A 25,960-nucleotide genomic window follows, 5' to 3' on the forward strand; every position below is an offset into this window, starting at 1 on the left:
GTGAGTTACTGATCATATACCAAGAATGGAATGATCATATGGTAAGAATGTTCACATTTGTATGTTTAAAAAAATTTTTTAAATTAAAAAAAAAAGAAAAAGTTTTCTTTTAAAATCACTAAAGAGAGAGAGAGAGAGAGAGAGAGAGAGAGAGAGGATCTACAGATGCTTAGAGGGAAATTGCACCAGGAGAGGCCAAAAGGACCCACAGGAGCTGAGAGACATTTTGGAAACCAACCCAGGGGAAAAAGGCCAGTAGATGCTGCCACGTGCCTTTGCATGTGTGCCAGTTTGAAAAGATGTATGTACTCTAGAAAAACCACGTTTTAATCCTAATCCCATTTTGTAAAGGCAGCCATTTCTTCTAATCCCTATTCAGTAGGGTATGTTTGAAACTTTAATTAGATTATTTCCCTGGAGATGTAATTCAATCAAGAGTGGTTGTTAAGCTGGATGAGGTGGAGATGTGTCTCCACCCATTCTAGGTGGGTCTTGCTTAGTTTACTGGAACCGTATAAGAGAGGAAACATTGTGGAGACAGGGGGAGATTCAGAGAGAGCAGAGAACAGAGCCATGAGAAAGCCACAACAGAGAACATCAAGAGAGAAAGCCAAGAGATTCTGAGAGCAGAACGACGTAGCCACGAGAATCAGAGAGTCCACCAGCCAGCGACCTTTGGAGAAGAAGAAGGAAAACGTCTCCCGGGGAGCTTTATGAAACAGGAAGCCAGGAGAGAAAAGTAGCAAATGATGCCGTGTTCATCATGCGTCATTCCAGATGAGAGAGAAACCCTAACCTTGTTTGCCATGGGCCTTCTCACTCGAGAGAGAAACCCTGAACTTCATCAGCCTTCTTGAATGAAGGTATCTTTTCCTGGATGCCTTAGATTGGACATTTCTATAGATTTTTTAAAAGCCATTCTGTCTCTGGTATATTGCATTCCGGTGGCTAGCAAACTAGTACACCATATGACAGAAAAACCCTGGACACAATTGTCCTTTCTTTGACTTTCAAGAGCAAATGCATGCTTTCAGTCAACTCTCAAAACCTATTTTCCCAACATTTATCATGAAAATTTTCAATCAGGAATATTGGAAGAATTGGCAGTGAACACCTATACTTCCATCTCGAGTCTGTAATTAACATTTGACTGTACTTGCTTTATCACATATCTGCATGCATCCATCGCTCTCTCCATCCAGATACAGATACAGAAGGTATCCTCCTGATGATGCCTTAATTTGAACATTTTCATAGTCTTAGAACTATACGTTAGTAACCTAATAAATCCCCTTTGTAAAAGCCAATCCATTTCTGGTATATTGCCTTCTGGCAGCTGTAGCAAACCAAAACAGGTCTCTGAGACAAGCAAATAAAGCCTTACACAAAAGCAGTACATATAGTATGGTTTCAGATATATGACATTCTAGGACAAATAAAACTAACCTATGAGGGGAAAAAAATCAGGACAGTGGAACAGAAGGTGGGAACTGATAGGGAAGCAAGGGAACTTTCTGGAATAATGTGAGGTTCTAGACTGATAAACGTTTGGACTATCCAGGCATATGCAGTTGTCAAAAACCACAGAATGGTTATATCTGAGATTTGCACAGATTCTGATACTCCATTGTACATACATTCTACCTCTAAATATTTTTAAAAATCATAAAAAAATTATTGATGTGCATGCTGAAATGCTTAGGAATGAAGTGTAACTATGACTTTGTCTCACTTTGAAATGCATCCAAAATTAAGCCGGATTGATGGATGGAGAGAGTGATGGATGCATGCAGATATGATAAAGCAAGTACCGTCAAATGGTAATTACAGTCTCTCGATGGGAGTATAGGTGTTGACTGCCAGTTCTTCCAATTTTCCTGATTAAAAATTTTCATAATAAAATGTTGGGAAAATAGGTTTTGAGACAAGTTGATCAAAACATGCATTTGCTCTTGAAATTCAAATACCTTTGACTTAAAAAAAGGGCACCCAATCTGCACCTACATTATTCAGATGCTCCTGTCCGTGTTCACAAGGCCTTTCCAGTTACTATTAGGATTTTCCCCCTTTCTCTTCTTTTTCTTTATTGTCTCTTTTCTTTGGTGCATTAACGTCAGAACACAAAGATCCAGTTTTCAAAATTTCCCTCAATTTAGCATGAACCTTTGCCTTTGTACAGTCCCTTTGTCACAACTGATTTTTATCTTTTAGCAGCTGGGAACAGGACCAGAACCAAACAATTCAGAAAACAATTTTAGGATGATAGGGACTTAACTTTATCTTGGCAAAATAGGATAATAGGAATGAAGATTCCATAAAGAGCTCAGGACAGAAGACAATCTTTTCCTTTCAAAGAACACACAGTCAGTACTATTCAGAAAATATTTTCTTTCCAGTGAAATTTGAAACAGCACAGTATAATTTTAGTAATACAGAAGGAATATGGATCTTAAACTTTTGTATTTTTAGGTACTGCCTGACATTTCCCAAGATCTTTTCTATTGTAAAAACTTTTGACAATTTAAATGATAAAATAAACAGCTATTTTTTTTTGTAAGAGCTGCTACATTAAAAAATGTACCATGCATCTTTCTTTTTTTATAAAAAACTTAATGGTAGGGTGGGCCACGGCGACTCAGCAGGCAGAGCTCTCACCTGCCATACCCGAGACCCAGGTCTGATTCCCGGTGCCTACCCATGCAAAAAAGAAACAAACAAACAAAAAAACTTAATGGTAGTCTTTCAAAGACCTTCCACATAAAATAATGACATATATTGCCCTAATAAAACTCACCTGTTCAAGTCAATAGACTCTTAGCCTTTTAATACACATTACTGAATACTTGCTGTCTTCATTTTGAAACATAACACAGACTCTCATCATATCCTGTGTTCACTGTATTACATTTAATTTCATTTTTAATTTAAAGTTGATCATTATTTTCATCACACTACTTTAAAGGGATATCTTTTTTAAAATTAAAAGTAGTAAAAGCCCATAATGAGGGAATTAGATGAATTATTTAGTTTAATTTTGCAGTCTGCCAAATTATTATTATTGTTATTATTTTATCAACCCCTAATTATTATACAATGATCTGGTTCCTAAAAGTGACAGGTAAATTCCTGGGGGTGAGTCTTAACTAGCGGCAAGAGCTGATATTTATTCTTTTGGGTAGTAAGGCAAATAGAAGTTTCTTCCATCCTTTAGGACCATAATTTTCTAGTAATCCAGTTCAAATATATTTTGAAAACTAATAATTTAAGATACTATATGCTTTTAAACTGTGATCTTTTAACCCACAATGCTAACATGTCCGGTCTGGCTGTACGTCGCAGGCATGCCTCACTAAAACTACATATTCTCAGATAAGCTAAGATTTGAAAAAAGTATTCATTAAAGCTTATGTCTTATATGTTGCATTTACTATCACTGCATTACAGTTACAAAATAATTATTATTCCTTCTTGCATATTATAATGGGTTAGAAGATAAAAGATGAAAATACATATGGAAGAAAGCATGCTTTAAAAAGATGTTTTTTAAGTCCCCAATGCTGACTCATTTCAAATACTACTGAAATAATAAAGTGAAACTACGTTAGAATCAAGTAGGAGGAGGGTTAGAAAGTAAAAAGAGCTAGGAAAGGCTTTGGGATCAAGGAGTTACCAAGAACAAAAGTTTGACTTTATATGTAAAAATCAAAGGCAGAATTCAAGATTTAGCAGGACGCATATGGAACACAGCTCTCCTTTACTTAGTTATGTACTTAATAAGTTAGACTATATATTTTTGTTGAGATTGTTTCTTTGTTTTAGTTACTGTTACTGTAATACTAACTTGTAGCTTCACCCTTATTCAGTCTCCACAATGGAATCATTTCTCTATCAGTGTATTTAACCATCAGCTAAAGACTAGAGAATAGCAAACTCTATCAAGCATGAAATAAATTCCTTCTCATTCACCCGCGATCTTTTCTTTCTTTTTTAATCCCCTTTTTTGTCACATCCTGAAAACTCACTGGGCCTTCTAAAATGCATTTCAGAACCACATTAGTCTACTGGAAAGTTCCCTTATTAACATTAGGTGAAAAATTGCCATTGAGCTGCCAGACAACCATGCTTACCATACAAGTGCTAAAAGTTTTTAGCTGAGGGAATCCCAGATAGTTTAATAATTCATATTTAGAGGTTCCTTGGCTTTTTCCCAGCAAAGAATATTTTCACAGATTCCAAAAATAAAGTATCAAAAGTGTGGACTAGACCTGAGGCTCACTGCAACCAGTTCATCAATATTTTTCAAATGATTCAAAGTCAAGGGCTCAGAGCCTTACTGCATTTGTGTGTGAAGGAAGTAAGCATTGTTTTCTAATGCATGTTTTTCCCATTTGCAAAGAAGAGTTTTTAAATCCTAGAAAATATTATATTTGTTTAATCCATACTCAAAATCAATTTGATACTCTGGGAAAAAATGATATGCAAATTTTAGCTAAAGGGTCTGTTTCAATATTTTCAGATTTTTTTTCTAGAATAAAGTAAAGGGTATGCATGTTTAGCTGAATAATCAAAATGGTTTCTGATGTCAGGGGGTTTTATTTTGAAAAGCAATCATACCGGCTTATTCAGTCTATGGAGAAATCTGGAAAAATAGGAATTTAAGTTTCTAAGTTGAGCATCATGATTTTTTCTTTACATTTAAGTCCATCTTGTTCTTCATTTACCGAGCTTTCACACATAATGAAATACACTTCCTTAATCATCTATAAATTGATTAGAGACGTGGTATTAGAAATAAACTATTGTGTTTCTCAAAACTCATTCTTGGAAACATGGCAGTCGCATCATTAGACAATAAAAGAGCCCCTCTATCAAGAACAAATGGCCTTATTCAGTGAAAAATCCTGGAAGCTCTTCCTAGCATCCCAGGTCAACAATATCAAAATATTCTAATAACATAATATTCCAGATCGATCAAGGTATCTAATGATACAACTTTTAGGATGATTTGTGAATTAATATTTAGGGACTCATCATCTGTGATTTACACTTATGAGTCAGAAGAGCAGGTGAGAATACCTGAGTAAATTCAATAAATGCTAAGTGAGAACTGGCAGATGCAAAGCATTAGGCTAGGATGAATGAGCTTTTCTTGACACCAAGGCTGTCATAACCAGGAAGGGAAGAGAGGCGCCTGCTCACAGAATTTAAGTCTAATATGAAAAATGTGGCAATATTTAAAATACATTAGAAGGGAATCCAAAGCAAGAAAGCCATTGGGAGGCATTTGGGCAAACCATGAGGGCACGGACTTTTTGGAGTGTCTAAAATCCTTTAATGGTTCCTTTCATTGCCCTTCAAATTAATTTCAATTTTCTCCCCTCCACACCGTATATAATACATCCATTCCCTACTTATCCTTCTAGCTGAACCAGGTCTTTCCTGAACCCCTAAAATAAACGTGCTGCTTTTGCTCTCCTTGAAGTCAGCACACTCAGACCTGTATTTACCATTTGTACAGAGATTAATTTATTGCTTGCCCCCAAAACTTCTCCTCTTGCTACCATTTCTCCAAAAATTAAACACAACCCTTGATTAATCTGTAGGTTCCTCTAGGACAGGAGCCATGACTTACTTGAGGTAGGTCAGTATCTGACCTATGTGAAGGTCTAATAAAGCCTGTTGGAAAGAATGAATAAATGAATGAAAGAATGTTCTTTCACTCATGGAAAGTACACAGAGCAGAAGATGAAAAATCCAGATTCTCATCCTGGCTCCACCACAAACCAATTATATGTCCTCGGGCAAGTCAACATCTCAGAGTCTCTATCTCCACAATCTATTAAATGAGTAGCTCTATGAATTCTGTTTTTAAAAAAATCACTGTGATTTTAGAATTTTACTTTAGAAGATGTCATGGTCAGGTTCATGTGTCAACTTGGCCAGGTGGTGGTACCTGTTTGTCTGGTTGGGCAAGTGCTGGCCTGTCTGTTGCAATGAGAACATTTCATAGAATTAGATCATGCAGCACGTCAGCTGCATCCACAGCTGATTGCATTTGTAATCAGCCAAGGGGAGTGTCTTTTGCAATGAGTGATGCTTAAGCTAATAACCAGAAGGCTTTTAAGGAGGATTCAGAAGACACAGGCTCTCTTTCTGCTTCACCTGGTGAGTCTCTCCTGTGGAGTTCATCCAGACCCTCCATCGGACTCTATGTTTCCATGGTTACGTGAGACACTTTTATAAATTTTATATCTACAGATATTTCCTGCTGATTCTGTTTCTCTAGAGAACCTTGACTAATACAGAAGACTCTCAGGTAAATTTGCTCATCATTTCCACTCTTACTATTTGGAAAATGAGGCAAGAAAAGCTTTTTATCCATACAGGGTACAGAAAAGTAAAGAGAAGTAATTTGATCCTCTTGGATCAAAGAAGCAGATAGAAATATGTAATGGCATTGTTATTCTGTGCACTTCATTTTGAAGTTCACTCCTTTATTTAAAAAAAAAATTGTCCATAAAATGTTTTGTTTTCTGCCCAGAGGATGACAAACATGCATAATGAGTGGAGGGTTAGTGGAGTATTTCATGGTTGAGGGTGCTCAGGTGAAGTTCAAGTTCATCAAGTCTTTAAATCCATCAGTTTGACATTTGAACTTCTCATTCTGGAGACTCATATTTTATCACTACATTCAGCATAGAAATTGACCAATCATTTGTGGAATAACAAACAGGAAAGTCACTCTTGGGAACACCAAACTTAGGAGGTGTTGGAGGAGAAACAAATGATGTTTCACAACCTTGGTTTAACACCACCAGGACAATGCAGAAGTGAGTTTTGCTTTCAGTGTTTGCCTGTGACAATAGCTCTTTCTTGACCCTTGCCTGATCCCCAGTAAGTGTATAAATCTACACAGTGTACAATTATTTCAAAACAGTAAGATTTGTTTAATATGCTGTATATTTACTATCCAACTTGATCGTGTCCAGGCTTAAAATGGAATGTTAATTCTGATCCATTTTATATCAACTCGATCAGAATCACTCAGTGCCTATCTGTGCTGGTTTGAAAGGATGTATGGACCCTAGAAAAGCCATGTTTTAATGAAAATCCCATTTCATAAAGGTAGAATAATCCCTATTCAATACTGTATGTTTGAAACTGTAATCAGATCATCTCCCTGAATGGTGTGATTTAGTCAAGAGTGGTTGTTAAACTGGATTAGGTGACAACATATCTCCACCCATTTGGGTGGGTCTTGATAGATTTCCGGAGTTCTATAAAAGAGGAAAGACTTTGGAGAATGGAGATTCAGAGAGAGCAGAGAAGAATGACATAGCCATGAGAGCAGAGAGCCCACACGCCAGGGACCTTTGAGATGAAGAAAGAAAACGCCTCCTGGGGAGCTCATGAAACAGGAAACCAGCAGAGAAAGTAGCAGATGACGCCTTGCTCACCAGGTTCCCTTCCAGATGAGAGAGAAACTGTGACTGTGTTCGCCATGTGCCTTTCCAGATGAGAGAGAAACCCTGAACTTCATCGGCCTTCTTGAACCAAGGTATCTTTCCCTGGATGCCTTTGATTGGACATTTCTATCAGCCTTAGAACTGTAAACTAACAACTTATTAAATTCTCCTTTTTAAAAGCCATTCCATTTCTGGTATATTGCATTTCAGCAGCTAGCAAACTAGAACATTATCAAAGGCAGTAACGGGTAAGGATCAAGAACATTGGCTCTTGAGTCTGACAGACCTGGGGTGGAATTCTAGGTCGACCAGTTGCCAGCTGTGCGACCTATCTTGTGCAATGAGAATAACAGCACCTGGGTGTTTTGTGAGTATTTACTGAGATAATGGGGGTATAGGGCATAATGCAATGTATTAACTATTCAACAAATAGCTGTATTATGATTTCCACTGCTGATACAAACTTCCTCGAAGCTACTTAGAGTGCACAAAGAGCTCAAATCTCTGTTTCTCTGCTTAAATTTTAGATGAACTGGTTGATTTGCTTTTAGGAGTTCTAGAGTATGAAAAGTATCTACCTTTAGGTAAAAGAAATTCATTACACCCCAAGTAAATCAATTTCGTAAAATATAAATTATTATTTGGTTTCTTACATTCGATATTCAAGCATATTTTCCAGTTTCCATTATTTATGAACATTAGGGGCTATGGGAATATTCAAAAAGAGGGAGGGGTCAAGCAGGAGAAAGGCTTAAATCTAAATTATTTACAGCAGCACATCTCCAACCATTAATACATGTTCAGAAGGCTATTTGCAAACCATTGCAAAAATTCATCTTACCCTAAATTTATTTTTTTCTCAGAAAATAATACAAATATACCTGGACATTGTGAAGTAGGTATATTTGAAAATTAAGCATAAACTAAACTACTACATACATTTCTGATACTACACATTTCCAAGAGGCTATATCATTACTTCTGATTGGGCAGCGATCAACAGCAATTCCTCACATTTCTCCTTTGTTCCCTTGGTGAGTAATCTGTGAGCAAATATTTTCTCCTAATAGGGGCACACCACTTAAAGAAATTCTGTTTCAAGTTATTTATTATAAATTAAAACTATTTCCAATTACTGTTAAATGATCTTGATTCAAATTCTCAGATACCAGCAGCTCAGAATGTTCAAATCATATAATATTAAAGCTATATTTAAATATATAAGAATCTTGCTTACTTAATTTAAAACAGAACTTTCATTTCCAATGAGAATTACTCAAAAGTTACTAGTTATTTTTAGCATCCAAATATCTAATACCTGGAAGCATTTTTAAATGAAGGTATCCTGAATTTTTTCCATGAAGGAAACTTTTCCGACTAGAGATAAAAGTGCTGACTCAAGAATGGCTCTGCTCACCACCCTTCCCCAGTTCACAAAAACAAATAGTGGGTTTTTAGATTCAATCAACTTAATCATTGATGGCTGTTAGTAAAAGAAAAGCTTTAAAATAGTCTACAAATTCCATTTGGTAAGCACCAGGACTGTTCCCAGCATAATAAAAGGGGTTAAAAGAGAGGGAGAGGAAGGGACGGGGGTGGCGGGGGTGGGGGGGTGGGGGGAAGAAAGATAGGTTCCTACACAGTGGGTAAGGGAAAAGTCAAATTCGAACTCCTGGGAATCTGTCATTTAAGAAAGCTGACTTTTTTTCTCACATGCAAAGATGAAGAGAAGTTTAATCTCAAGAAAAACAAGGAGGGAGTGGAGCAAAGGGACTTAGCAGGGTTTTGCTAAGAGTTCCATTTCCATAGCAATGCATTCAAAGTGCCCTTGAAAATGAGAGAAGGTTTTTACTGTCTGATAAATAAGTGGGAAGAACATGTTAAGACACAAAGACTGGCTGTAGAAAAATACTGTGTTATCAGCATCAGCCAACTTGCCCCAGAACAGTTGCTTTAAAACTTGTATTTGATGACACTGAGGCTTTTGCTTCGGTAGCACAGATAAGTTGCCAAGAAAAAAATATAATTCATGCATCAACAAATTGCTTTCTCTTTTGTGGTCAAGGACAACAATTTAAATATCCTTCCAATTTAAGTCATCATTGCACATAGGCTGAATATAAAAGCACTACAACATACACTTACAGAGGTGCACATTATATTTTTCAGTTTCGTATCATTTCCATTTTCCTCGAAAGTCACTGTTCTTCTTCCTTCCACATCTTGCAGTGTGAGCTCAGCTTAAAGGAAGGTCAAAATCAAGTGTAACCTTTAGGTTGGACAATGATAGCACCATTTGATTAAAACACAGTTATATCATAGTTTACCTATCTAATTTATAGTGTTTGCCATGTTTATATGGTCTGTTTAATTAACTCAGCGTTTCCTAACCAGCTCAACAATTCTCAAACAAATCACGAACCCTTCTATAAACTCTTCAAGGTCTTAGTTAATTTCTTCCCCTTCTTCTGCCACTTAGTATGTCATTTCACTTGCTTACGCTTAGAACCTCACAGCATCCTTGCTCAGGAATATCCTCAGACCCGCTTCACAGGCATGTGGCTGGGACAGTTACTCTCGATTTAAGGTTCTGCTGTCCCTCTCTTGAATTTCTTAATAATTTTTAAACAAGACCCCACATTGCCATTTCACACAGGGCTCCTCAAATTCTGCGACTGGCCCTAGGTGTTCCCAGCAGTGGCTTCAGTCAGGAATTGTCCTCACAAATGGCCATGGGCCATGGCCTCTGGTCAAATCAGTTGACACTGGGGAGGCCACAAGTGCCACCACCCCTGATTGAGCACAATACAATGACCCCAAGCCGGGCTGGATAACAGTGCACCACAGGTACTTTTATTCCAGTAGAAATCTAGGCGGGGGTTCTTCTTTATTTGGTACCTTAGAAACGAAATCATTTAAATACCTTTCAGCTTGTGAGCCAATTGTAGGCAAATACATTTAACAACTAGAGTAAACACTCCAATCAAAAGCACACAGAGTTCAATTACATTGGTGTCATTCCCACTGGGACTGAAAATACTGTATTTTCTCACTTCTAGCATCATTTTTTTTCCCCTGACACCTTGACCAAGGGCTGCCTCTTGATATAAGCATATACATTTAATGTGGTAGTTTTCATAATTTTTAAAAAGTTTTTCAAAAAACCTTCAAAAATCAAGAATGTCTTTAAGAATTGTATATATATTCACTGTCTCCAAGTCTCTGCCTCAACTTCTCTCTTTACTCACTTCAATTTGGATTCTATTCCTTTGAATCATTAAAAATGTCCTTTTCAAGGTCTCCAATGACTTCCATCTTTCTGAATCCACCACCCGTTCACCTTCATCTGACTTGACCTCACAGCAGCTTTTGCCAAAAATGACCTTTCTCTCTTTCGTAAAGCTCTATCTTTTCTGGGTTCCATAAAATCACAGGCAGCTTTTTTTCCTCCTAGGTCACAGCAACTTGTAGTAAGCTCTCCTTTGCTGGTCCGCCTACAGGTGGCCATCTGCAGGGTCTCCTCTGCAAAGCAGAAGACTTCTCATTCACCCATGGGCACCTTCTCATGGAGGAAATTAGCAAGGAGCCTCCTTTCCCCAAAAGAAGTTGTCTCCAAAAGCACCATAAAATATACTGGATTGAGGGACAGCGACTTAGGGTTTTTCCTCTGTGTGTGCAACACTTCCTTGTTCAATACTTCCAACCTTAACTTGGATAATGAGGCATCAAATGTGAAAAGAAGTGAATACAGTGGACCATGGAATTGGTGGAATCTCAGCAGCGGTTAAAATCAAATGAAAGTAAGTTGAATAGGATAAATAAGGGACCCTTCACTTTGATCCCCAAATCCAACTCTAAGCTCAGCAGTACATTCCTGGCAAAAGTAGAACAGATGCTGTGATGGGTCTGCACAATACAAGACCAGTGCTACCAAAAAAGTTAATGAGCTAAGATTGAATTAAAAAGATCAAACCGTTAGAGGAAGACAGCACTTAGCACCCACAAATCTGACAGTTCTCATTTAACTCAAAATATCCAAACGTTCCTTTGGGTCTCGACTGTGCCAAGAAAGTGGGGAATTAGATCAATACTCCTCAAACTTTACTAGGCACAAATCACCCAGGGATCTTGTTAAAAAGCAGATTCTGACTCAGTAGGTCCGCGTCGGGGTTGAGATTCCCCATGTCTCACAAACTCCCAGGTGATGTCACTTTGAGTATCAAGAAATCGGATCGACTTGTGGGTTTTTTTTCCCCAGCTCCAATACTCCAGGTTTGGCCGGTTCAGCCAAGCTTGGTGCAATGACCATCAGACTGATTACTAAAACAGTGGTCATGCTTCAGCAGTTTTCTGTTACTATTTAACCACAGCCCCAGATTCCACCTCCCGCACTCAAGGGTTGGAGACCACTGACCAATATTTTTAGAAACAATGCAGTGCTGCGGTTAAAACATAAGTTGGTGGCTTGTTCTTAAGAGAAAAATCCTCGATGGCTCCAAAGCAAAAGCTCGAACATATGAACAAGGTCAACCGAGCATGGGCCAGGAAAGCCTGTTAAGGTAAACCAGTAGGGGTCAGGCCCCAAGGACAAAGGTGGGGCTCGATCCCTGCACCGTGGAGGTCCCAGCTGCCACTGGCCTGTTTCATCCATACAATGCATTATCGTGTAACCATTGAAAAGGATGATTTTGACAGGGGGGAACGCTTATAAATAGAATGTTAAAATTTAAGAAGTACGCCTAAGTAGCACCATCACAAATTCTGTCAAAGGGTCTCCCCTCTCTGTCCATGAACTACCTGCTACTGGTACTGAGGCCAGGCCGATGCGGCAAGAGGGGAAGTAGCAGGGCTTGCAGGGAGCCTCTGGACAGGCCAAGAGGTGGGGTCCAGAGCCCAGCATGAAATGTGCCTCCTGAACATTTCAGGAGGCAGAACCCCAAGTCTGAGCTTCTGGGGACTCGAGGTCTATGTGACAGAAGCAGAAGGAAGGGCTTTCAAAGAGGACCTCATTCACGCAAGGTGGGACAGTCTTCTCACTCTAGTGAACCAAACAGCCTAAAAGACAAGCAAGGGAGGTACCTTCCTCCACCACCTGGAAAGACGCTTCCCTGCCTTCTCCAACGTTCCACACCTCATCAGCAGGGACTCCCAGGGCTTGTCTCTTTCTCTTTTTGCTCTTATTGAAAGGAGATTGTAAATGTGTTTTCCCTTTATTTTTAAAGCTATAAAGCTATAGGTTTATCATGATAATACTGGCAGGGAAAAATTACTTTATTTCCACATGTTGCTGAGAAAGAAATCAGGACACAGGCTGGACGACATTAATAGATGACTTGTGAATAAACAATATTTATACACATCTTCTTGAGTACATTTTCTTTGAAAACAAACCACTAAAGACCAAATGGTTGATCTACTTCATAGTCCATTGAGAGTCACGTACAGCGTTCCAATTTTGAGCAAACGGTAAACCTGTAACTGATATACCGTCAAACGGGGAGTGTCTATTCAATGTATTCTTTTCAGTTGAAGTCCAAAGTTGTCCTTTCCATGCTGACTCCTTTTTCCTCCCGGCCACCCCCACCCCCTGCCCCATTACCACTGACCTCCGTCCTCTGCTGACGTCTCCAACCCCCCTTGGCTTTAGCCATGAAGAAGCTTGATGAGTTTAGGTGCCTTATTTGCTTACAGGAGAATCTCAGCCCTCCTTTCAATTTCTGGGACGGGGCTCCCAAGCAGCCAGGCAGGACTTTTGACTCTGGTCCTCCTTTTTAAATCATGCAGTTTCCCATGAAGGTCTTCTTCTTCACTTGAGTTTGTTGACAAATACGCAAACTGAGGACGTAAACTGAGCTTTGATTCAAGGTGGACATCCACTTAAACACAAATGATAACTGGAATAATATCTGAAATTCACTTGAAGATACATCAGGTGATACGGTATGTGTGTATGCATGTGTCTGTTTCTTAGGTTATCCTACCGATAGCAGCTAGTATTAGTCAATTTCAGGATGCACCGCCTGGGGGTGGGCCACTGGGATTCCAATGAGAAATACTGTCCATATTCCAGAAGCCCTCAGAGTGCAACATGGACACTGGAACTTTATTAATTTAGCCTGGAGATGATCAGAAATGGGTTATTAGCAAAATCAGTGGCTTGTCAGTAGCCCAGTGAGTCACGGAAATAGGTTCTCATTGGAGAAATTCAGGGTAGTGAAGCTATCTATCCAAATTAAAATACTTTAGACAACTTCTGGCTAAGGAGACTGGCCAAAACTCCCCCCACCTCCAAAAAAAAAACTGAATACTGGATAAAATATTCAGAACCAACGATTTCAAGGGTCTGAAAAATCCACCAAAGACAAACGATAAATGGAGCAGCTGTTTTTATGAAACCCTGGTGAGGTGGATAGCTACTAGTGACCCGTGGGTGGGGGCTGCCATTGTCCACACCCCAGGCTGGGTGGGTATGGTGGTTTCAGGCAGGGCTAGACATGAAACCCCCACACTGCAGGAGACAGAGTGGCTGACTTTGAAAACAATGCCCCATGAGGCTGTCAGTGAAAGCAGTAGACTCAGCAGAAAATGAATGGTGAAAGCTCACAGTGCTGCTGGCCTAAGAGGGCAAGTGACAGGCCACCGGGCCAGCCAGAATTTCAACAGAGATCTGGAAGAAGGAGCACCACAGAAGTGCTGGCTCAGCTCTCATACAACCGGGCTTTCTTATTCAAATGGAATAAAATATACTCAAGAAAACATTTTTAAAAAAAAATGGAAGACCATACACTCAAAACTACAAAACATTTCAGAGACATTTCTTACTCACAGATTGGAAGATTCAATATTGTTAGACGGAAACTCTCCCGAAACTGACTTAACAATTCAATGCAATTCTTACCAAAACTGGAAGGCTTTTTCATAAGAACTGACAAGCTGATGCTAATGGAAATGCAAAGGAATCCAGAACGCTAAAAGCAATTCATAAAAAGTGAACAAAGCTGAATGACTTATAAAGCTGAAAGAATCAAGACAGTGTTATACTATGAATAGACATATGCTCAATAGAACAAAATGGAGTGCAGAAATATACACCTACATTTATGGTCAACTGATTATTTTTTGCTTTTTTATTTTTTACATGGGCAGGCAACGGGAACCCAACCTGGGTCTCCAGCATGGCAGGTGAGAACTCTGCCACTGAGCTACGGTGTCCCACCTTACTGACTTTTTACAAAGGTGGCTAGGCAATTCAATAGAGAAATGATGGTCTTTTCAACAAATGGTGTTGAGACCACTAGATTATTTTTTTTTAAAAATGCAAAAACTGAACTTAAACCCTTACTTCCTTACCATACAGAAAAATTAACTCAAACTGGATCCTAGACCTAAATGCAAAAGCTAACTTATAAAACTTCTAAAAGAAAACAGAAGAAAATCGATGTGACCTCAGGTTAAGCTAAGAGTTCTTAGATATGACATCAAAAGAATGATGCATGAAAGAAAAAAATGGTAAACTGACTGCATCAAAATGAAAAGCACTGACACTTCAAAAGACACCATTAAGAAAACAAAAGGGCAAGCCACAGACTGGGGAAAAATGTTTGCAAATCATATTTTCAATAAAAGAATTGGGTCCCCCCAAATATTAAGAACTCTTATAATTCAATACTATGAAGAAAAGAAACAATTTAAAAATGAGCAAAATAGCTGAATAGACAATTCTCCAAAGAAGATACATGAATGACTAAATAAGCACATGAAAAGATGCTCCATGTCACTGGTCATTAGAAAAATGCAAACTAAAACCATAATGACATACTACTATATACCCATAAAAATGTCTATACATCTATAATCAGAAAGATTCAAATTTCTTTATCCACCAAGGAAACCGTAAGCATTTTATCTAACTAAATTGGTGTGGGTCCAGCGACAGCAGAAACGAAAGGGTTGTTTATTTTCTTCACAAGCTGATTCCTTCAAATATTATTTTGGAATTACTTTAATACTGAATTTGACATGATTTCATTTACAGAAAACTGTCCTATGTGCACCTTTTCAGGGAAAGGCTGACCACATGTGATGAGACACATCTTAATTCAGTCAATTAAAATAATGAAAACTAAACCAGCAGAGTCAGAAACCACTAAAGACACAGGAGATGTTATGCTCATTTTTCCAAAAGAGAATAGACCATTCTTTCATTTAGCAATAAGTGATTTTTATCAAACAAAAATCCATCTGTGACATAAATTGTGTATGTCTTTGTTCTGCTCCTGAGAAGTCAAGGCTGTCTTCTTCCAGAATGCCCGGAGGAGAGAACAGCTGTTCCCGCACTTAAACAAAACATCTCCCAAAGGCAGGCAGGTAGCGCTCCCTTAAAAATCTCTTCTTTATATAAAATATTGGAACCACAAGAGTCAGTCAACAAATGCCAGCAGGTAATCTGAAGTTACAAACAATAGAGTATTCAGAAGTTTGGAATCTTCTAAAAAGAAATGGAGGGTTTGACTGGAAGTCCCCTTCTGTTGAAGGCGACACTAGTTTACAGCTATAAATGGAATGTTGTTGGCTTCTGGGGCATTCGGAAACAAACAAAAAAAATCTCTCCCGAAACTGAGCTGACCGTGAACCTTACTGGGATTCTTTGGGTGCTTCTCCTGGTCACTAGGCAACCAGTACCGTGGGTGCAAGGACCACTTGTCCTGTGACAATGCAAGGAACTGAGAAAACATCTGAGGACGAGATGAATGAATGAACTGTTGGCTTGGGATGTCTAGAAAGCCAGTGGCTCCAAGCACAGAAATAAGTTTTTGTTAAATAGAATCTGAATGATAAGGTGGTACTGAATATGAATCATCATGAGTATCCCTTCAATTCAATTACTAAAACATAATGTGCTTTTTTCTTGTTCTGAACTGGCAGATGGAAAAAATGAAACATTAATATATCCTTAAAGTTAGGGAGCCCCGCCTGGTGACCAGACTCTGAGGCTCTTATCGCTCTGAATCTGAGCCCCACCTGTGAGCACAGCTGCGCTGCTGGGGGGCTTAGGCAGAAGGTATTTGCACTTCTTGTTTCTGCTGGTAGGTTGTCCCCGATTGTGTGTTCTGGTTTAGAATATAAGCTAAGTCCTTGGTCCCAAATTTGGTGACCTGGATTCTTCCTCGTTCCTGTCCCCAAATCCTGTCTGGGTGAATGGCTAAATCCTCCCAGCCGTCTTGAGCTGGCACCCTGCCCATTCCCAGGAGATTGTCTCTCTGCTTCTCATCTGTGGCATCCCTAATCCCAGCTGCCTGTCCGTCTGCATCTCTAAATCACAGCCATTGATCCTCTTTTAGCCCCTGTTGTGTGTCGACATTGGGACTTTCATTCATTCAGCTGTACTTACAGTGACTTACAGACATCGTACTTACAGTGTCGACGCCATATGCCTGGCACCGTGTTGGATATTAGGATTACGGATAAACATTTCTGCCCTCAAGAAGAGACAGGAGAATGAACAAACAGTCACAAAACGGTGTGCTGGCCAGGTGTACAGGCAAATGGCCGTGGAGGTGAGTAAGAGGACTGCCTGGGTCCCCGGGTGGCAGGGGCTGCAGGTGGAGCGAAAGGCTTTGGCGGTATTAGAGCAGCGTGCTCGGAACACAGAGGCACCAGCCCACACAGCACATGATGGGAGCGTGGGTGGTTCTGGAGGGCCGAGACACGGTGAGCAGCAGGAGAGCACAGAGGGATCCTGAGTAAGTCCAGCTCAGTGGGGAGGGAGGTGCCACCTAACAGTTCTCCTGAGGACTGAATGGCGAGACCCACTGTTGTGTGTCTGCGTGTGTTGTGGGCATGAATGTGCATGTGTGGGTGTGCGTGAAAGTGTGCCAGTGTGCAATGTGTGTTGTGGGTGTGTGGTGTGTGGGGGCGATGCATGCACACGGTGTGAGGTACACGTGTGTGCTGGGGATGTGTAAGGAAACCATGGCTCTTGTTTTGTTGTGTGATGCTGGAAGGCATATACTAACTCAAATAGTGAAGAGGAATTCCGAAGGACGCCATGAGAAGCGAGATGCATCATGATCCTCAATTAAAAACAAGATGAGAGAAGGACAGGGGTGGGAAGTGAATAAAACAAGCTCGACTTTGGAGTCTGCGAAACCTGAGACTTTACAAGGGATGACTGGCAGGTTGGGACAGACGAGGAGGTGGCCCACATCCGTCCCGAAGGAGAGGTACCTACGGTTTGTTCATTAAAGGGCTTGGGAAGTGGGTGACGCGGCACCAAATAACAGAAGGCATTTAATAACTAGTATGTGCAATGGTTAAGGAATGAGTGAATAATTCAGTCGATCTATCAACCACTCCACCCCGGGACGCCAGATCATAACGCAAGCACGGCAGACTCTGAGTGTCATATTCAGTCACGAGTGTTTTTAAAAGACAGAAGGACCTTAGTGAGTAGCCCAATTGGCAAAGCAAGATTGAAACGGAGCGCATTTAAACATGAGTGTGCCCATGAATGAACACCCTTGAGAATTATCAAGTGGCACTCGATGAGCCTTTATTAGGTTGGATCAAGCATCCAAGGACCAGGGAAGGTCCTGTCTGCAACGTTAAGGGGTGTCTGATCTTCCCCACTCCACCGAGCAGCATAAACAGCATGACACGGATGTGAAGTGCAAGACTGGGGGGTAAGCACTTGGCATCTACTATGCACAGAGTGTTAGGCTGTGGGCTGAGCAGACAAGAGGTCACCAAAGCCCCAACTGGTACCTCCACAGGCAACCCCAGGAGTCATCATTACCAGGTATGGCATCCTGCTGCATGCCTTGCATTGTTGTGTAACTGCATGCACTGTTCATCATGTAACTTGATGGTTCTCAACGCTGGCTGCATCGGAGAAGCAGTCCTTAAATGCAAATGACCAGGCACCACCCCAGACCAAAAAAATGATGATCCCCAGAGCTAGGACCTGGATATTGATGTGAACCAACTCTAATACACAGAGGGGAGACAACATCTGTGTGAGCTGTGTTTGCACGTTCTCTATGGAGAACCCTCAGGAGAAAGTGGAGCACAGAGAAGAGCAAGGCGAGCTGACGAGCCATGAGTCCTCACTCAGAAGAAAGGAAGCTTGAGAGAAAGAGCCCACCGCTGCCACCAGAAGAGGTGTTGGCTAAAGCTGATCCCGCAGCACAAGTCTACAACCAGCTAATGTCGAGGGGCCCTCTGTAACCCCTCTTCTCCCTTCCTCCCCTTCCAACACTCAGCCTGCTCACTTCATCATGAACTACATTATCTGAGTGTTAGCAAGCGACATCCTTACAGAGCCTTCCAACAGTGTGACTTGAATTCCCCCAACTCTTCCCTTGACCATTAATTTTTATGAAGAACATGTCTTCCTATATAAGCATTTTCCAGTTCTTTGGGCTTCCTCAGAAATAAGTCCATCAGGAGATGATGAGATGTGTTGCGGAATCACAGCAAGGAAGGCAGCTGAGAATGCGGTTCTCAAGACAGATGCTGCATGGCTAGTCTTTGCATATTCCTGACTCGGGACCTGACACAGTGCAATTCCAGTATCTGCTTGTGCACGAATGAATGAGTGAATGAATAAATGAATGAATGGAGGAGCAGCACAGTGGCAAGAAATGATAGAGTCCCACAAGGAAAGATTATTCCTCCTCCTCAAGAAAGTGTTATCTGAAATGTTAACTCTCCTAAAGAAAAGCACTGGGAAGTTCCAAAGAAATGTAACATATTCAGGAAAACTTCTAGAATGAACAAAAGTATGCCAAGGAAGCCAAGGAGGGAGAGTTGTAAAGAGATGTGAAAACTATATTTTGTACAAAAATGAAGACAGAAATAACAGAATCAAAAACTAAGATAGAAATGAATAAAGGGGCTGAAAGGATAGACCGTAGAAATTTTGAGAGGAAAGACCTCACTGCCCTCCAAAGACACAGTAACAGGAACGGAAACTGATTCTAGAACCTACCCAGACCTCCACCGGATGGTAACAAAATCTAGGAGGCTGGAGAACCTCATAGCCAGAGGGCGGCCAGGGCAGACCTGAGATTGCAATGCAGGGCCTGGGTGGGGCTGCTGGGGCTGCTAAGGAAATTGTCCTCTCTTGTGGTGGTTCTTTTTTCATCTTGGCTGATGGCATTCTTGGCAAGTCATCCAAAAGAGGACCAGAGGCAACTCTAGCTGGGTGAGAACTCTGATTTGTCACAAAATAAAGTGCAAATTTAGAAATGGGAGCGCTGATAACAAGGCTGTACTTGGCTGGTCAAATGTGAGCTGTGCATACGTGGAGCTGTAGACAAAGGTGAGGTAGCTGAGCCCAAACTGGGGGGCATCGTTAAGGACCAGGGCAGGTAAGCAGGAGATGGAATTTAATGAAGCTTTAGCAGGATTTGTTTAACTGCTGTGTGGTGGCGGATTAAGTGGAAGGACCTGTTAAGAGTTGCTGGATGTAGTCGTTTAGACAGAAGGTAATAATCTTCAGAAACAAACAAACAAAAAAAATCAGAACATTTTTAAAAGGAAGAAACGAAATTTCAGGGAACAATGTGGATAGGAGATACAAAAGAAGGCGGGGGAGGAAGATGAAGCCAAGGGAAACCGAAAGAATGCCATTAAATGGGAGAAATACAGCAGAGGGAGCTCTTAGAAAAAGCAAAGAATTACTGGAACTGGGACTAAGATAGCAACATAACTGCTTTAGGGGAGGAAAATTCTATCATTAGAAAGGTTGGAAGGCATTTAAATGTCCATGATGAACAGTCCCGTGTAAGCGTTTTGGTAGGAGAATTTTCTTTTTCTTTCTAAATGTTTCCTTTTAACTAAAAATGATCTGCTAAACTTAAGCATCTTCTTTAACCTCACTATTGTTAGACAGAATTTCCTGAGGTTCTGACAGGAAATTATGGAGCAATGGAACAAAATGCAGGAAATACTTAAGGGAATGAGAAAAGATGGCACTTTCCTTAAATACTCATTGATCTAAATTTGACATTCCCACCAGAAATGCAAAAGTTTCTCTGGCATTTAACTCACACTGCCTGCTGGGCCAGCAGATCAGACTTCAAAGATAACTTCAGGAATGAAGAGATTCAAACTTCAAATGGTTGATTCATAATGGAAAAAATACAAAAAGGTGCACACACCCACTGAAATCAGCTCGTCTGCATTTCTACGCAGCCTTTTCTGTATTAACACAGATAAATGCTTACGTAGACAAGAATGTCCTCCGCCAGGCTGATTTGGAATGTCACTGCCTCGATTTTCTGCCTCCTGCCCCAAGCAAAACACAAAATCACTGAATACAAGTTAACCGAAGAACGCCCTCTGATCCAGGCTTAAGAGAACAAAGACTCAATTGGAAAGAGTCTATGATTTTAAATGATTACTCGAGGTAGGACTGTCACCCTCTATACAAAGGTTCTAAAAATGCAATGAGCCCAATAGCATGGGGTTTTATGCTGAAATTCCTCCCTCACAGGCATGTTACAACAGAACCTGAGTTCATGACCTTAACTAACTTAGTCCTATAAAGGATTGTCTACTCCTCATTGATTTTGAAATGCATTTATATCCTCAGTTGTCCATGGATGCATATTAGCATTTTAGAAATAAACAAGTAAACGTATTATTTACAAACATGAAAATAATCGACACCCAGCTTGGTGAGGAGACTATCGTTTATTCTGTTTATGCAGACATCTCTGGGAAATGTAGCTAAAACTTTTGGATAAGGTCAAGTGCTGGAGTTCTCCCCAGTTAACTTCTGCATTCAAGATGTAGGTTAAACTATATTCATCAGGAATTATTTTTAAAAATTAAGGGTTTTTGTCTGCCATAGCGTTCCAGTGGTTAACCACAGATGGGTAAAGCAAACAGCACACACTAACCTCAACTTCTCGTTGAATTATTCTCAAACCCGATTACTCTATATCCTAAAGGCTATCATAAATGCCCTAAAATATATTTTTAAAAATTTGTTCTGGCTTAAAAAATAGTTTGTTATTGCTACAGTAAACAATACTTTTAGAAGGAGTGCAAGGTCGTAAAATCAATGGATGAACTTTTCAAATTTCAAAAGATCTAGGAAACGCTGTTCTAATAATGTTCTGTCAAAGAACTGCTTGGAAGGGACAAATTGAAAGCTGAGGACTTTACAAATACACATATTTGTTAAGTGATGGAGTCCTATCCCATCCTAGGTATACTGAAGAAATAGTAATGGGGGAAGAGGGACGCCATAAAGCAATGAACATGGATTAAATGGTCCCTGCCCCCAAGAAGCCCAAGCTGGCGGGTGAGACAGACAAGGGAGTCAATTATTTACACAAGGTAAGTACAACAATAGCATTAAGTGCAAGGGCATTGGCGGGCCAGGGAAGGGCTTCTATTAATAATTCACATCGGACACTGAGAAGGTTTTTCAGGTTTTAGAATCCAAATGGGAGACTTGTCTGGCACTTAACAACCCAAGCACAGGGAAATACTGGTGAGCTACAGAAAGGTGCATGTGTGCCAAGCATGGTGATTTCTGGCACTGGGGATCTACGGTCTCCCCTGCCAGCCCCCAGTGCAATGCAAGACTGTCATCTTGCGTGTGCATGCGTGAAATGGGAAGCACAGGAAGTATCAGTCTAGTCCACAGAGCAGGTGCAGGAAAGTGAGAGGTCACCCTGCGAGAGAGAGGACTGAGAGTAAGTCCTATTCAGGGAACACAGGGCAAGGTGACAAGGAAGGGGTGGAAGTGGGGAGAAACAGGGAAAGCGCACCGGCAAGGTCCAGAAGTGTCTACTTGATCCTAAATTCGATGGGGCATTAAGAGAAGAATTTTAAACAAGGGTATGAGTTGTTATCAAGATGGGATGGGATTGCTGGAAAGGTCACGCGGGCAGCAGTGTTAGGAGGTCGGGGGAGAAGCGTGGAGGCAGGAGGCTGATTACACAATAGCCACAACATTTCAAGGGAAGACAAAAAATGGGAGCTGGATGGCACAGATGTTTAAGAGTTCAAATCACAAAGTCTGAATGCCCAACTGAAAGTGGGTAATGAAGGAGGTTGTCAAGAAAGCACCAGTTGCTGAATGCTTGGGGATGTGGGCGACACTGTGCTCATTTTTTCATGTGTTATTTAACATCAAACCCATTCATTTCACAGATAGAAGACTGATATTCAGGTTGTCAGGTCACGTGCCCAATGTCACGGCTAATCAAAGTCTACTCAAAGGTCTGGCAATTGAGCCCAAACTATTTAATTCCAAACTCCAGCCTCTAGATTTCTAAACAATCATGCACACATCCTAGAGACTATAGCTTAAAAGAAGGCTCCCAATAGTTGTATCTGAAATAGTAAAAATGATGGCAGTAAACAATGCTTATTGAGGGCTAACCCTGTACTAGAAACTGATTTAAGCCCTTTTCTTAGAATATTTCATTTCATCATTAATGTATCTAGGTATGCTACTTTCATTATTCCCATTTTACAGATGGTAAGTCTAAAGGCCTGAAAGTTAGGTAACTCGACCAATTTGTGACAGCTAGTGAAGTCAGAGAAGAAAACACCCAGAGCTTGAAGGTATATCCTGTATTCTATCTCCATACAAACTTGCTGTAGATGATAAATTATTATAAAGTGACAGACTGATTCAGGGATCATTACCTTAAAATAAGTTGTCATATAAACAGTTTATGTAACTGGCCCATAAAGCAATGCAATTCTAATGGTGGCACAAGGCACTACACAACAGTGTACCTGTTTATTTCATATCCTTGGTGCATTTAAGTTCTCAGCCACTTTTTATGAAGTAACTATACCTGTAGGGCTTGTATTTAATGTCTGGGAAAGGGGAAAAGGGAAAAAAGTAATGGGTCAAAGTCTGGAGGATATGCAGGAAGTAGGCAGTGATGTTTTTATCACACATATCTTTTCTCGCTACTAAAATCAATACTTATTATTTGCCATTACTTGAGGAATACCCCAGCTACTAAAAAGAAAAATGCACCTTCAAAACCATTAAGACACACACACACACCTTTATTGTGGAGAACTTTGAATACTGTTTCATTTATGAGAATGAGTGAATTTTCTTTTCTATGCACAGAATAAAATTTTTCCTATACTTGAAATTGTCTGTTTTTACTTAGAAAAAAAATAAAGGAAGCTTTAAAACAGAAGAGTTGAGCCAATCTGTGAAATGACTATAAGTCTATCTAATTGCCTGTTACGAACTTAACCTAATACTTTTAGAAACATCACATCTCTTATTCTATACTTAGGAATAGCTCCCTGTAAACCTGCTACATTTCAAAGGAAATTGAGCTACTGGGTCCTATCTTATGAGTTGTGAGGTTATCCATCTGGTAAAACGAGAGAAGACTCCTATAATCTCCATGTTATTAGTTAATGATCACTTTCAATAATACAAGCCCCAGAGAGCAGTCTCAGGATGACCTCCAAGTCAAGAGAATTTTATGATGACCATATTTATACCACCTCACTCATCATTCATGCTATATTAAAGGGGAACAAAATTATTTTCTAAAAGCAATCAAAGCTCCTTAAGGATGCTTGGTAGGAAAGGTTGATGGGGTGGGGCTGGGAGAGAGGCTAATAAAAGACCAAATGCGATGGCAAAGATCCAAAGGCTCCAGCTGCGGGTGGTTTTCCGCAGCATCTCTAAGCAGGAAAGCACCATGGGGTCCCACTTTCTCCAAACACCATTCACAGCCCCGCAGGCCAAGGGCGAGCCCGAGGAGCACGGGAAACTTCGGGGCATCGCCTGAGGCTGAGACTTTCAGTTTCTCAGAACAACAAAGCTGAGAGGAGCTGCCCCTTCTCCACACTGTGGGAAACCAGGGCTTGCTCACGATCAGCAATCGGATGGAAGCGAGTTAGTCTTGGAAAGGGTCGGAAGCCCGCTCTCCCGGAAGGCTGGCCCCTTTCACCGACAATCCTGTGAACGCCCCCCATCCCAGCCCCGGCCCCGCGCAGACAGACGCCCAGCTATTCAAAGCTGCATTTCCAGCTCCGGTCCAGCGCTTGCATCATGAACGCGTCAATGAATGAAATGCTCTACTTTCTGCCAGCGTGCCCAACTCAGCAGGATTCAGGAACGCACATTTTTCCTACCAGGGTATTGCGCATCGCGCCTATCTCCTTTGGGCCCGTGCATTGTTTTCTTAATGAAAATGAGTATTTGAGGGTGTAGGCCCAGTGCCCTGTGTTGCACGCAGTAAAACGTTTGCAAAAGAAATTGGCGACCGCCCCTCCAAAAAGAGGCAACACTGGGATCTGTAGAGTGGGGAACGGCGTTACCCGCAGAGAAGGAAAGAGGGTCTCCCTTCCTGCGCGAGGACAGAAATTGGAACATTCGCTTGGGGTTTCCGTTCTCAAATCTTGCAACCCGCGCGAGGAGCATGCAAAGTCCTCGCAGCCGTGTTGCTCGCGCCGGAGTGACCACAGTCTCACCCTGCCGGGGACCGAGCCGGTTGGGCCACTTCGGGAACTGTACAAAGGGCAAGTTTCCCAGGGGCATCTGAGCCTCACACGTCGCCCGCGGGTCCCCGCCCCGGGCAGTTGGCGATGCGCGCGCTCCGCACCCGAGTCCCGGCCCCGAGGCGTCTGTCCGTCCCCGGCGGGATCTTAGGCTGCTGTCCCGCGCGGGTCCACGAGGGCGACATGGGAGCGCCCTTACATCTTCACAACCCGGCGCGGTCAGCCTCTGGCCACCCCGGCAGTGACCCACCAAATCGCGGCCGCCACGCCCGAGGACGGAGAGCTGGGGGTGCAGCGGGGCGGCGCCCCTCCCTGCGCCGTACCCCCAACGTCCTGCTCCCGCCGTCCCAGAGGTGCCCGCTTAGCCGCACCCCTGGACTGGAGCGAGACAGCGGGGGACCCCCGGGGACCTCCGCTCACCACCTCGGAGGGCCGGCGGATTTAAAGCTGGGAACTCCGAGGACGGCGCCCCGTCCGCCGGGGGTGTCCCCCAGTGCCCCTCACCCCCGGGTCCCCGGCCGCGCGGGCGGTGCACGTGTGCGCTCCCCGCGGCCGGAGCGAGCGAAGACGCGCACGCAGGCCGAGGGGGAAAGGGCGGCGCGGCTTTGTCCCGCCGCCGCCGCCGCCGCCGCCCCCGGGGCCGCCCGCTCACCTCGCTGCTGGCCCTGCGCGGCCGCCCAGAGCAGCGCCGCCAAGAGGAGCCGGCCGCGCCCGCCGTCCCCGCGCATCTTCCGCCTTGGGTGGGCTCCGGGTGGGCTCCGGGGCAGTCCCAGCGCTCGAGTGCGCGGTCCCGGCAGGCGACCGCCTCCGCCCCCGGCCCCCCGGACACACCCCCGCCTGTCCCCGCCGCGCCCCCAGCCCCTCCCCGCCGCCGCCCGACCTCGGCGAGACCCCTCCCCCGGGGCGGGAGCTGGAGCGGGGGTCCCGAGCGCGACGCCCTGCACGGGTAGGGCGCTCGCGGGGGCCGGCGGGGTTCATCTCCAGCT

General features: G+C 42.1%; 1 protein-coding gene across 2 annotated transcripts in view; it reads right to left on the minus strand.

The window, feature by feature from the left end:
- The window catches only part of LAMA1 (laminin subunit alpha 1), a 145,919-nt gene extending 120,192 nt beyond the window's left edge, over nt 1-25,727 (minus strand). For both annotated transcript variants that reach the window (XM_077135944.1, XM_077135943.1), the window contains exon 1: nt 25,627-25,727. In XM_077135944.1, coding sequence (XP_076992059.1) covers nt 25,627-25,702 — 76 coding nt within the window. In that variant the 5' untranslated portion in view covers nt 25,703-25,727. The remainder of the gene's footprint in view (nt 1-25,626) is intronic.
- Between the last annotated feature and the right edge of the window lie 233 nt (nt 25,728-25,960).

Source organism: Tamandua tetradactyla, chromosome 18, assembly GCF_023851605.1.
Source record: "Tamandua tetradactyla isolate mTamTet1 chromosome 18, mTamTet1.pri, whole genome shotgun sequence".
Lineage (NCBI taxonomy): Eukaryota > Metazoa > Chordata > Mammalia > Pilosa > Myrmecophagidae > Tamandua > Tamandua tetradactyla.